This window comes from Diceros bicornis, chromosome 17 (genome assembly GCF_020826845.1).
Source record: "Diceros bicornis minor isolate mBicDic1 chromosome 17, mDicBic1.mat.cur, whole genome shotgun sequence".
Classification (NCBI taxonomy): Eukaryota; Metazoa; Chordata; class Mammalia; order Perissodactyla; family Rhinocerotidae; genus Diceros; species Diceros bicornis.
The window spans coordinates 46674868-46689175 of record NC_080756.1 but is presented as its reverse complement, the minus strand read 5'-3'; the positions used below and the strand labels follow the sequence as shown (position 1 = coordinate 46689175).

The 14308-nt window shown below is 38.8% G+C and overlaps 1 protein-coding gene across 1 annotated transcript in view; it reads right to left on the bottom strand.

Annotated features, from left to right (window-relative positions):
* Nucleotides 1-14308, bottom strand: part of PLBD1 (phospholipase B domain containing 1) — a 55791-nt gene that overhangs the window by 29785 nt on the left and 11698 nt on the right. Inside the window, exons 3-4 of the mRNA XM_058558723.1 lie at nucleotides 4115-4198; nucleotides 2629-2767 (exon numbers count right to left, since the gene is read on the bottom strand). Coding sequence (XP_058414706.1) covers nucleotides 2629-2767; nucleotides 4115-4198 — 223 coding nt within the window. The remainder of the gene's footprint in view (nucleotides 1-2628; nucleotides 2768-4114; nucleotides 4199-14308) is intronic.

The following is a 14308-nucleotide window of genomic DNA, read 5'->3' as shown; positions in this document are numbered from 1 at the left end:
TTTCTATTTTTACATTTTTTTGTTGATGTTCTTTATGTATTTTAGATACGAATCCTTTGTTAGTTAAATGTATTGCAAATATTTTCTCTGGGTTTGCAGCTTAGCTTTTCACTCTCTATTTAGTGTCTTCTGATAAAAAGAAATTCATTTTAATTAGCTGAATTTATCTATCTTTTTCTTCATGGCCAGTGCTTTTGTGTTTTGTTTAAGATATTATTGCCTAGCCTAAGAAATATTCTCTGTGGGAAGGCTCAGCACTAGTGGGTCAAGACTATTGTCATTACTTCTAGGCCTTTTCAGGGGACAAAGCAAGGAAATACGTATTTTTTTAAGGAAGCTAAAAGAAATGATTTTCTACCTATATAACAATTTTAAAAATTACAGAGTCTTTACTTCATTGATTTTTCTTATGTTAAAAATCTTGATATCCAACATATTTATTTATTTGCTTATCTTACTACATCTATTTATTAAACTCTATCAAATTTCAAAACAAAAATACCAATATTATTACTAAAGTAAGATTACTGAATAGAGCTAAAAGTTGTTTTGTTTTTGTTTTTGTTTTGTTTTGTTTTTGTGGGGAAGATAAGCCCTGAGCTAACATCTGTTGCCATTCCTCCTCTTTTTCCTGAGGAAGATTGGCCCTGGGCTAACATCCGTGCCCATCTTCCTCTACTTTATATGTGGGATGCCTACCACAGCATGGCTTGATAAGCAGCACGTAGGCCTGCACCTGGGATCTGAAACTGTGAACACTGGCCGCTGAAGCAGAGGACATGAACTTAACCACTGTGCCACCGGCCGGCCCCCTGTTTTTGTCTTTTTGATGGTTCTTCTTGTCCTCAGGATCTACCCCACTTAAGGATATATAGCAATAACTGTATTTTTAAGGTCAGTTGAAATAAGTGGTCTCTGTATGGTTATGTCATGAACTTAATATACAGTTAGATATATTTGTGTCAATTTGTTTTCAGATTTTAGGAATTGTTTTCCTTATATGTAATTAAACTGTATTTTATAATTATGAACAGTATATTCATGGTTCCAAAGTCAAATGTATAAAGCAAGTTACGTTCAGAGAAATGTAGCTTTCATCCCTGTCTCCTCCATCCTTCACTCTCTTTTCCTCCTTTTTTTTTTTTTGGTGAGGAAGATTAGCCCTGAGCTAACATCTGTTGCCAGCCCTCCTCTTTTTGCTGAGGAAGATTGGCCCTGGGCTAACATCCATGCCCATCTTCCTCCACTTTATATGTGGGGCACCTGCCATAGCATGGCTTTATGAGTAGTGCATAGGTCCATGCCCGGGATCTGAACCTGTGAACCCCAGGCTGCTGAAGCTGAGCATGCGAACTTAACCACTATGCCACTGGGCTGGCCCCTCTTCCTTTTTTATAGGTAATCATTTTTTGTTTTGTTTGGGGTTTATTCTTTCATTGTTGTTTCTTCTTGGAAAGATAAGCAAATCTCTCTCTTTCTCTCTCTCTCTCTCTCATCTATCATCTATCATCTTATTTCCATTTCTTATGTAAAAGGTAGCAAATGATACACACTGGTCTTTACTTTACTTTTTTACACTTAATAACAGATCCTGAAGGTCACTCCGTAACAGTATATGGAGATCTGCCTCATTCCTGTTTACTGCTACATCATTTATGCAGCAAGTCTTCTATGTATTTGGCTGTTTTCAGTCTTGGGCTACTACAAATTATCCACAATGAATAGGCTTACACATATGCCATATTGTACTTTTGCCAGTGAATCTTTGTCATAAACCTAGAAGTGGGATTACTGGATCAAAGGGTAAATGAGTATGTGATTTGAATACCGAGTGCCAAATTTCCTGTCTGTAGCAGATATACCATTTTGCATTCCCCCCAATATTTTAGGAAAGTGCCTTTTTTCCCCATAGCCCTGCCAACAGAGTATGCTTTCACATTTTCGCCAAATTGATAAGTGAGAAAGTATTCCTCAGTATGGTTTTAATTTGTGTTTCCAACCTTATGAGCAAGGCTGAGCTCATAGGACGAAGAATTTTTTGCATCACTTTTCTATGAACTGTCTTTTTGTACATTTTGTCTAGTGTATGTCTATATATATGTCTAGTGTGTGTGTGTGTAATATATATATATTACTCCCAGGAAACAAAATCTCCATTATTTTTGGAAGTATATTAAATGGTACTTTTGAGTCTTCAATGATTCAGTAAAGCTTTCCAAACAAATTACGATGTGTGCACACGTAGGTGTGTGCTGTGGAGGATGGGAAGCTTAGAACTTGTACACTTAGACTTAACAATCATATTATCTAAAACACTAGCTTTATTAGGTTAGTTAAACAGCCAGTACATCCATACCAGGTCTTTAACCACTCCAGAGCACAATATTATGAAAGAGATTGAGAAAACACAGAAACAAGTTGGTTTATTTGTGTGTTAAGCTTGAATTTTGTGTCAGACAGTGAATCAGGTACTAGCAATATGATAGACAAGACAGTGCCTGTGTGCAAGGAATTTATACTCTAGTCCTAGTCCTTGATCTTCTTCTAAACTGGAATGTTATTTTAAAGACAATTTTCAATATTCCTGCCTTACCATGAAAATTCTGAGTAGCTTCTTGAAAATCTTACCTTTGTCCCTTCTAATTCAGCCCTCCTTACTGCTCCTACATACAGCCCATTCATTTGCGCCATAACATAGGCTACATGTCTCCAAAACGGGTCATCCTTGTGATCTTTGATCATTTTCTGGATCCATTGATCTTGCTTCCTGAAAGAGAAATTAGATTTGTACTAGATGATTCCATGATTGCTCATCCAAAGCTAAATTAAACCCAGGTGTTTAGAGATTATATATTCAGATACTTATGCTAGCATAATTTAAATTCTGGATCTTGTAATGTTCCAATCACTTTGAAAGGATATCAGGGCAAATCCTAAATGATTTTTAATTTCTCCCTAGGACTATGACTCTTCCCTTATAGCTCCCTCCATGATCTACCTAGAACGGAACACAGGTGTAATATTTACCCACCTGTGATACTGAGACCTAAGAAAGTCAAGGATAGACCATCCAAATGCATTTCAAATAAAATCATGTCTCACTTAATCAGTAAGGATAAATTGATCAACTTTATTTTTGTACGTCAGAAGTGGTAAAGTTAAACAACAGGAAAAAATAAAAACTCCTAAAGACAGGGTAGTTTGTATATGTTTATATTTCTCTCAAATCATTTTCATAGTTTATGGTTCATTCTATTTCAGTTGTTACTAACAACTAACTCAACAGCTCTGTCCTAGCATGCTTAGCAAAAAGTCTTGTTTTTTATAGTTCTTTCATTTTGTCTATCCTCTTTTAGTTTTCTGCACTTCAGAGGGGTTGATGACATCACTTTGTATACTGAAAGCTATTTCTGATTTGTCAGGCTCCCTCTAGATCAATTTTAGAATACGATGTCATTGCTTCATGGGATTTAGCCCACTGGTTTTTAACTGATGCTCTGTAGGATGTTAGCATTCGATGAAGAGGTTCGTTAGCGTATGATTCAGAGGGCCAAACCATGAGCCCCTCTGTCCCCAAATCAATCTTGTAGGGTCTGTCATCTCACAAATATAAAACAGATTTTCTGAATATGGAGAATGATTAGTCTTCAGAAAACTTTATTAAAATGGGAATATTATCAGAGGATGTTAGAATTATGATTTTAGACATTAGCTAACACCCCAGCTAGGATTAGTCACCAGGCCCATGAAAAGGAAATACCTTAAAGAGTGTGGAGGAGAGATGTCTGCAAGGAGAGGGGCCCTCAAGCGGAAGTGATCCAGGGGGTTAACTCTGCCAGCCTTACACTGATGGTGTCTTCCTCCAGTTGTGTTAGCAATTAATAATGTGATATTTAACCTGACCTCTGAGAGAGCCCAAATTAGGGGACATGTTGTCTGCAACCAGTTTTCATACCATTACCAAAAAGTGCTATACCTTACAACTGGAACAAACTCCAGACTCCTGCCTAAGAGATAGAAAAGAAACTGGCAAAGCAAAAATTGCTATTTGAAATGATAGATTTAGGCCCTGCAGCCTCAATAACAATGAGAAAAGGAAAGCTATTATACATACACTATAAAATCTTGCACTTTATTCACGATGGAAGTTTTCTTAATCAGCTGTGGGTAGAGGTTTGTGAAGTGGTCCTGAATTTGTCTGAAACGATAGACGAAAATTATTACATTTCTATTTTTCTTCTTGGATTTCTCCATCCAAGTAAATTACTCAAACTTTTGGCTAACTAGGACATCCCCTATTGCAAACATTCCCTACTATCTTTTTTATAAATCAAATGCACAATTTAAAGTTGGGAAATATTTCCAACTTACAGAAAAGCATAGAATATAACAAACACCCAAGTATCCATGACCCAAGTTTATTAAATCACTATATTTTGCCATATTTGCTGTTGTAATTTCCCAAGATTATTGGCTATTTAGGATTCTTTATTTTAAAACTTGCTTTAAAAAAATTAAACATGTCTCATATGCTGTACCATAAACATTTTTTATTGAGATATAGTTGACATATAAAACTGTGTAAGTTTAAGGTGTACAGTGTTGATTTGATACATTTATATATCACAGTATGATTACCACCACAGCATTAGCTAACACCTCCATCACATCACATAATTATCATTTCTTTTTTGTGGTGAGAACAATTAAGATCTAGTCTCTTAGAAACTTTGAAGTTTATAATACAGTGTTGTTGACTGTAATCACTATGCTGTGCATTAGTTCTTCAGAACTTATTTGGAAGTTTGTATCCTTAAAAAACATCTCCCCAATTAAATATTTTTTAATTAACAAAAATAATCCATTTACATTTAATGTGATTTTAATATACTGGGATTTATTTCTACAATCTTTTCTATTTTCCATTTACCATCCCTTTCTTTGTGCCTCTTTTATGTTTTCCTTGTTTAGATAACACTTTCATTACCTTTCTTTTTACTTCTGCTGTTTTAGAAGCTATAAAACTTATTTCTGTTCCATTAGTGATCATCATTAAAATTTTTAAAAACATTCATAACTATGCATTTTCTTATCAACTCTAAATAAATTTTATATTTCTCTCCTCCTCCAAACATGATGCATATTTTAGCAAGCTTTAACTGCCCATTGACATCTCCCACCACGTTGTTGTTTAAACATTTAGTTTAACTTTTTTAATTAAAAAATTATTTCTATTTTAAAATTTTTTATTTTTTAACTATTAAAATCAAATTTTATTAACTTCTTTGTTTCTTGTGTTAATTATTGCTCCTTATGTCCCAAACTTTCCCTCCTGCTATTCTTGTTAACGTATATCCTATAATAGTGTGCATAGTAAAACATTTTAATTTATATATCCCAAAAATATTCTTATTTTGCCCTTGCTCTTGGATGATTTAAGTTGCTATAAAATTCTAGTTAGTTATTTTCCCTTGGTGCTTTTAAGATATTATCCACATATCTTCTCGCTCTATTGTTGCTGATGAGAAATATGCTGTCATTCTAGCTGAGATTCCCTTTAGTAAATGTCTTTTCTTTCTGATAGTTTTAAGAATATTCTCTTATCCTCAGTTTTCTGTAGTTTCACCCACTATGTGGTAGCAATTTAATAGGCTGTATCTTCCAACTAAGGATCTTGTCTTTTTCAATTTTGATAAATTCTCAACTATTACCCTGACAACAATTGCTTATCTGCAATTCCTTTCAGTCTCTTTTTCTGGGACTCCTAATAGGCATATGTTGGAGTTTCCCAATCAAACTACTCTAATAACAGCTTTCTCATTATTTTTACCCCTCTATCTCTTTGGGCAGTGTACTATGTAAATTTCTCCATACTAATGTCTGACTCAGAATTTTTTCTCTGATTATGTCCAATCCAGAATTTGTGCATTTATTGATATTTAAAAAAAATTCCACTTATAATATTTCACACAGGTTCTTTTAAAATATCTACTCATCTTCTTTCTTTCTGTTTCATAAATTCTTCTTCAAGTTTTACTTCATTTATAACTTAGAGTGCCTTAAGCATATTTAGTCTTTATTAAACCATTCCAAAAAATTAATCTGGAGTGTATTCATGATTTTTTTATTGATTTTGTTCACTATTTTTCTTAGCATTCAATTTCTTTGTGTATTTTGGAACTCTAGTGTGCAAGCATTTTTAGTTGTTTGTTTATATTCTCTCTCTCCCCTCTCATTTTCCCCTAAGTGTCTCCATCTGACTCCCTGGAAACGAGGTCTTATAGTGGCTTTTTGAGACTTCTTTCCTATGGGAAATTGTAGATATATCTGTAACTGAACCAGCACATGGATGATTTGGTTCCTGTTGCCGCCCCCCACCGCCTCCTTTCAAGCTCATGGTTTCTTATAAATCTGTACACTAGGATGCACATCAATACAAGTTATTCTGTGGCCTCCTATTTTATCAACAGTCAAAAGCAGTAAGGTTACTTCTCCTTTCCAGCCTTAACTCAGCCTCACTCAGAGCACTGAGGCCTTCACCCATCAGCAGGGGTGGCTGTCTCTGCCTGCTTCATGCCAAGGGCTCAGCAGATCCATACTTCATCGCCTTGTTTTTTGTTTCTTTTCTGGTTCAAGAGATATTTAATCTTGTTTGGAGGCCCAGCTATATTACCACAATGCTTTCTTTCTCTATATTTTATCTATCATTTGCTAAAAGTTTGGAACAAAATGGGTCAAATCGTGAACCCCTTGCAACCACTGGACTGAAAGTTTACCTAAAGTCCTAGTTCTGGTTTTTATTTGATGCTTTTTATTGACCTAGAGAGGTCAGCATTGTAAATAGGAGATGACTCAGGTTCCAAGAATGGGAATTTGGCTCCCTGTACTTTGGAACTTTAGGTATCCTTTATCTTGAAGTTTTCAGAAACTAATAAAATGAGAATAGTTTTATCGTCAGTTAGGTAAACAACATTGAAATCCTTTGAAATCTTTTATTTTATAGTCCTATTTATTTATAGAATTCAATAAACTTCACTTCATGAGAGCTTGTCCTTCTAATTACCCATAAATATTTTTTAAAAATTTAATTATTGCATTTAACTTTTGTTTATATATCTTTTATGCTGCCACATCAGTTCTACTATCAAGTTGATCACTTTTCCCTTTCCACCACCTCTAAAAGTGGGACAGAGAACAGCAACAAAGCTAGACAGGTATGTAAGTGACAAGAAAGGGACCCTCTGTCCTGGCCTCATACTTCGGGTGAATGGAATGCAGAAACTCCAGGTGAGTTAGATGACTTGATTTAGTTGCTCAGGGAGGCAACAATCCTACAGTTTCCCACTCTAAGATTGTGTGGGGAAGCAGAGATGGCTGCCTGGAGGGTCTGGGCTCATGAGCCAAATGTAGCACCCCTGTACACCTCAGTGAGTTTCAGGGAGAAGCCAAATGTTTCTTTGTGTGGTCTATGGTAGAATAAGTAGACATTGAGGGCTGATAGACCTGTTGGGGGCAGAGGACTTATACTTGTGGTATTGATTATACAACTGGAGATCAGGGAGACCATGGAAAGCTCATCAGATGTCAGATGGGGAGACATTCATGCTAAAGACTAAATGAGATTTTTCCACTATGGTGGATGCCAGAGAAGGACACAGGACAAACATTGATTAAACATATCCCCTCCCTCCAAAATGCCTCAGTAACACCAATCTATTCTGGGAAAGTGTTTTAAGAGGAGGGGAACATTCTGAATTGACTCAGTTTAAATGATAAATTATTATGTTTATTGAAATGACTATGGTAACATTTTCTGCTGTCAGGAGGAATGGGCTCTTGAAATTAAAATGATTTATATAAAAATAAAGTTCTAGTTTTTGGAAAAAATATTTTGTGGGCTATTGACCTATAATGTTCACTCAGGTAAGGAAACAAAAAATGCATACTTTTTACCCAAAGTCTCCATCACTGAGCCCTGCCTAGCTCCACCCAGATGGAGTTCCAGATCCTCTTAGTTTTTCAGTCCATTTCAAAATAGGGCTGTGTTTATCAACTGGAGTGATTTTGCCCTCCAGGGGGCATGTGGCAATGCCTGGAGACTTTTTTGGTTGTCTCACCACTAGGGGAGGGGAAGGTGCAACCAGCCTATAGTGGGTAGAGGCCAGTGATGCAGCTAACATCCTACAATGCAATCCCTGCAGCAAAGAATAATTCAACCCAACATGTCAACAGTGCCAAGGTTGAGAAAACCTGAAACAGAGGAACATTAATCTTGACTCTGGGATGGTTGCTGAGGATGCCCACATAATGGTAGACAAGACAGGTGGAGATATAGGAGGGTAACTGGGCTAGAATTATTGAAAATTTTTCTTTTTTGATAGGGGGAGGCTAGCTTTTTCAATTCTGACATTCAGAGCAGGAGAACAGAAACCTCCACCTTGAGATCAGAAGTGGAGGCCTCAACTGATCTTGCCCATTCAGGGGCCCCAAGGAACACAATCCACCTGCAGTCTCCTCAGGTTGAGGCCCTTCTCTGATCCTTGTGCCTGGAGTCCGACACTTTTGTGTGGCAGAGCAATACAGTACAGCAGTTAAGAGTAGAGGCTTTGAATTCTGAGTTCAAAGCTTGACTCTACTACTGCTAGGCTGTTGACCATAAGCAAGATTCCTAACTTCTCCACGCTTCGGAATTCTCATCAAACAGAGCTAATGCTAGTATCCACATCGTGAATGCGCTAGATTTAGTTTCAGCTCTGGCGGTGTGTAAAGTCAGTAAGCTGCCTCCTAAGTTGGCCAAGACTTGCTCACCTTTACATCTCTCACATGTGTTTATGTGTGAGAATCATGAAGACATGTGTACACCCACCTTTTCCTGAATCTTTTTTACTTATGTTAATACCACATCACTTAGCACTTGTCATGTGCTGTCTCCTACTCTTTTCTAATTGTTTTGACTTTCTGGGTCTGAGACCATATGTGGCTCCTTTCGTATTTCCCATAGTGATTACTCCATTTGTGTGTGCACATATGTGCACGTGCGCGCGCACAAGCTCTGTAATTAGCCAACCTGGTTTCTAACCCTGGCTCCTGCTTTGTGATTTTCAGCTTGTTACTTAACTTCTCTGTGCCCCAGCTTTCATATCAATAATATGGGGATAATAATGATACATACCTCACAGTGTTGCTGTGGATTAAGTAATTTAACATATGCAAAATGCTTTGAACTGTGTGGCACATTTTAAATGCTATATAAGTGCTAGTCGTCATCATCATCACCATCATCACCATCATTATCATCATCATCATCATCATCATCATCATCATTTTGTGGTTCATATTAAGTTCCAAATACTTACTAGTTGATGGGTCATTCAATATTTTTGATGGTGGGACTGTACCTTACTTATCTTTGTTTTGCCCACAGCCTTGACCTCAAAGCATATTCGGAGTTTAACAACAAAGGAGCAAGTTGAGGGTGTGGAGGAGATTCTTGAGATATTTCCTGGTAGTAGGCCAAACACAAAAAAGGTACCACCTTTGTCTGCTTTAACCTGTGCCATAATCTTGCTAGAATCTCTTTTCATCATAGTTTTAGCACCTGCTGTGTCAATATATTAACTTAAAAGGAATCCTCTTTGAAGAATGCATTGAGGAACTAACTCTCCCCCCTACCTTTCTCCCTAGCCCCAGAGCCTGGCACAAGGCAGTGTAACAAGTGTTTATCGCATTGAACTGGCTCACTCAAACTGGGTAATTCTAAAGGAGGTCATTTCAGCAGCTGCCTCAGTAACACGAGATCAGCCACTTTATTAAAAACTAGAGCAGATCAGGTCCCCACACCCTCATCACCATTCTTTCCAGAAAAGTTTCATGACTCATTTTACTAAAAGTCAGTCTATGACTATTCATCAGATTTACATCATTAGTGAGACATAGGGACCCACCCCATGGAGTTAAAAAACGAACGAGGAAACTCCGTTTGGCTAAGCCTGCTAGATACATTTTATGTGAAAATATGTACCTCACACTTCTGGTTCATCTCGGATAGAACTGGAGCAACAACAGGGTTCAATTAAACTTAATAAGCATGTAATTAAGTAACCGCTGGGGGCAGAAGCACTGTGCCAGGTGTCTGGGTATATAAAGATGAATAAAATAGAGACCCTGCCCTCAAAGCACTAACAGATGGTGGAGGGGAGGGATGGAGCTCCAATCCAGTGGGAATGGAATCAGAAAAAACTTCATCAAGAAGACAGCATCTGACATGGGTCTTGGAGGTTGAGCAATGTTTCAATAGGTAGAGATGGGAAAGGCAGCAGCTGGCTCTCAGGAATCATGGTTCTAACAGTTGCTGGGAAAGGGATGTGTGAGAACCTGAGGGGGTATCACAGCATGGCTCAGGAGCCCATCTGGAACGCATGCTTTCAAGGCAATATCAACATCCTGCAATGAGCAACTCCTCAGGATGGATGGGGGTGGGGACAGTAGAAGAAGAAGGAGAAAAGAAGAGAGCACAAGGAAGGGCAAGACAGTGAGAGAAGCCCCTGAAAATATCCAGTGCCTACTCCAAGCTGTGGCCCAGCTGGATCTGGCTGCTGCTGCAGATGACGAGATACCTCTGCAGGAGCAGCACTGGTAGATGGGCTTGAGCTTCATGAAGAAGTACAAAGGGCTGAGCCCAGGACCAAACTGTTACCTGGAGAGTGTTGTAAACGTTCAAGGAAGCAACAAATTAGTGAACACTTCAATAGAAACGATGGAGGATTTGAGGATACTTCTTTGTGTGTTTTCATCTGGTCTCTCAAGTACTTCATTGGTTGGAAAGAGCAAACGATATCATCTGAGGTGATTAAACCAATCTCCTTATCTGAATATCTCAATTGTTCATCCCACAATATCCAACCTCTCACACACCTCCTCCCCCCAAGGTTCAGAAGGATATAAGGAACACAACTCCATTTTAAATGCGATGATGTGGAAAAAAGTGGCAGCCCTACACTTCCCACTGGTCTTGGCAGCTGCCTGAGCAACCTTGCAAGCTGAGAGCAAAACGAGAAAAGACGGCTCTTTCTTTTGGCCTCTGGCACAAACTCACCTTCTCAGCCCAGGCTTAGACCCCTTTGCTGCAAGGCTGTCTTGGTATGTGGGATCATACTTTGCAAAGCACTCCCGAGTAACAGTATATGTTTTAAGTTGATGAAATGGTATTTGTGTATGAAGATGCTTTTGTTTCTTAATCACTCATGTTTAGCTGAAAACAAACAAACAAACCTAGCCTGTGACTTGTATTCCTTCTCCACTATCGGTCTGTGGCTATAGTCACAGCTTCCAGATGGTTGACAGTTTAAGCTCCACTGCTTTGCTTCAGAGAACGCTCGATACCTTTGCTCAGAGGGAGCCACACTGCCTCTCAATGCTGAGACAGTGTACAGTGGGCTGTGCTGCTATGGTGCTGACTTCAGCAGTCCTTGGTGGTGCCTTTGGTCTGGGGGTCACAATTCTGTGAAGCCTTCCAGCATCCCCTCTGTTCTCTTTCCCTCCTGGAGCTCTTGTCACTGTGAGCCCAGCTTTTCTACTCCATTTGGAATATCTCCTTCCTTCACAATAAATTCTTGGGCATCAGAATGTGTAATAAGGGGCCAGCCCTGTGGCTTAGCGGTTAAGTGCGCATGCTGGCAGCCCGAGTTTGGATCCTGGGCACGCACTGACCCACCGCTTGTCCGGCCATGCTGAAGTGGCGTCCCACATACAGCAACTAGAAGGATGTGCATCTATGACATACAACTATCTACTGGGGCCTTGGGGAGAAAAAGGTAAACAAAGGAGGAGGATTGGCAATAGATGCCCAGGGCCAGTCTTCCTCTGCAAACAGAGGAGGATTGGCATGGATGGTAGTGCAGGGCTGATCTTCCTCTACAAAAAAAAAAAAAAAAAAAAAAAAAAAGAATGTGTAATAAGCCTTCATCTCCTGGACCACATCAGAAGAGGAGGAAGGAAATTGATAGTCTCCTCCCTCTCTCCTCTCTTCTCCATCCTATTGCCAGGGTTCTGTTTTGAGTATGCTGGGTCACATTCTGCTATTCTGAGCTTTGAGCTAGGCACAGAGCAGGTCTGTTAAATGCATGCTGATTCGGAAATTCCCCTACTTATCTGACTTTTCAGTAATGCAGTTAGAAGGCCAGCCTCTGAGAAGGAGCTTATGGAAGTGCCCTTCTGAAGATAGTTTTTGTTGTAATGCTTCCTCCTCCCGCTTTTCTTTTTCTGTTCTCCTTCCTTCCTTTTTTTCTTCCTTTCTTTTTGTCTCCTTCTCTTTCTCTTTTTCTTTGTCCTTCTCCTTCTTCTTCAAATATACAAACACTGACTTCTCTCTTCCGTTCTTTATCATGCATCTTCCTGCTCACCAGCATCTTCTCCTGTTCAATGAGATGTATCAAAGTCTCCACAGAGCAGAGGTCCTCTCAGGTCTCGGTACCACAGATACAGGAAGCCCATCTAGAGCAAAGGAGCTCGAGATACAAGAGAGAGATGAACAGAGAGGTTGTCTTTCAAATTCAAGGAACTTCTGAGCACTCTACCCTTGAAATAGAGAATGATAACTGGTGAATGGGCCTCCATTCAAAGCCTTCCACGACACGGTCCCCATTTGCCTTTTTAAACCTGTTGTCCTCTGCTGAATCAGAGCCTCCACTCCTTGCTCGTTGTAAATGCAACTTACTCATTTCAGACTCAGTGCCTTTTTTCAGTATTCTGTTGTTACCTTCTGCCAGAATGATCTTCTCCCTCTTCCCAGCCAAACCAAATGGTTCTCATCTATCAGGCGCCAGACTCACAACTCACTTCCTCCACAAAGCCTTCGTGGACTGCTCTGGCCCACTGGGGCGCCTTCCTCGGGATTCCTATCACACTTATGATTAAAGCACCCTTTTCAGGTTGTTCTCTGCAGCAGAAATGCTGCCAAGAGTTTCACAACTCTTCCTTGAGGACCTGTATTGACTGAGATTACCAGACCGGTCTCTCCCTCACTCCTGATCATTCGCTCACATGCTGCTACTATGATCTGAAGGGAAGGCAGACTCGGTTGCCAGATCCTCAAAGCACGGGTCACAATATGCAGGAAGCTGTTTGTTTGTTTGTTTTAATCTTATAAGACTGACTTCTACATGTTGAATTTTCTTTGAAAAGACAGGCAAAAAGGCAAAGAAAATGAGAAAAGAGTTACTGAATAGAGGATAAGTGTCATTTTTAAGAAATAAAATTTAAGTAACTTTTACTCTAATATAGAAGTATAAAAAAGTTATTAATATAATGCATTTAAAAGAATTAACCTATGGATTTTCTTGGTAAATGCATAAACGTACTCAAGGATAGGTCAATGTTTTATATTAAGAATAAGAGTGAGGGGCCAGCCCAATGGTGCAGTGGTAAAGTTTGTGCGCTCCGCTTCAGCAGCCTGGTGTTCACAGGTTTGGATCCCTGGCGCAGACCTGCGCACGGCTTATCGGGCCATACTGTGGCAGGTGTCCCATACATAAAAATAAAAAGTAGAGGAAGATGGGCACGGATGTTGGCCCAGGGCCAATCTTCCTCGGCAAAGGGAGGAGGATTGGCGACAGATGTTAGCTCAGGGCTAATCTTCCTCACACACACACACAAAAAGAATAAGAGTGAAATGATAAAGCAACCCCCAAGAGTGAGACATCAAAATGTATGTTTTTCTGTGACATAGGAATATCAGAAGTGCCACCTTTTTCAGAAGCCTTCTCAAACTCCCTGAGCTCTCTGGTAGCAATACTAACATCCAAGGAAGACATGATTATCCTTACAACATTCTCATAGATTAGAGCTGCTCCCTTCAAATCATGTAGTTTCCCTTAATAGCCTATTACATATATCACCCATGAGTTAATCTAATATATTTATATTCACGACACTTCAGTCTGAATTATTTCTCCAAACTTGCAACTCAACTTAAATAATGCAATCAGAACTCAATGGATACAGAAATGGATAAAGATTTGGAGAGAAGGATAAAAAGTTCAGATTTTTACATGTGTAATACCATTTTAAACATGTTTTTTTAATTTTATTTAGTTTATAAAGTTTTATACATCTCCAAGTAGTATACTAATAAAGGGACTTGTATGGTAAGGCAACAAAAATTTGGTATAAAATTAAAAACAGGAATTTCTAGTTTAAATTAAAAAAGAGAAGACAGAACCCAATAACTCGTCATTCAACATCCAATATAATCTCCAGGATGCAGAAACAGATTAGGATCAACAGTGCACTTACTATGACTAAGGTAGTA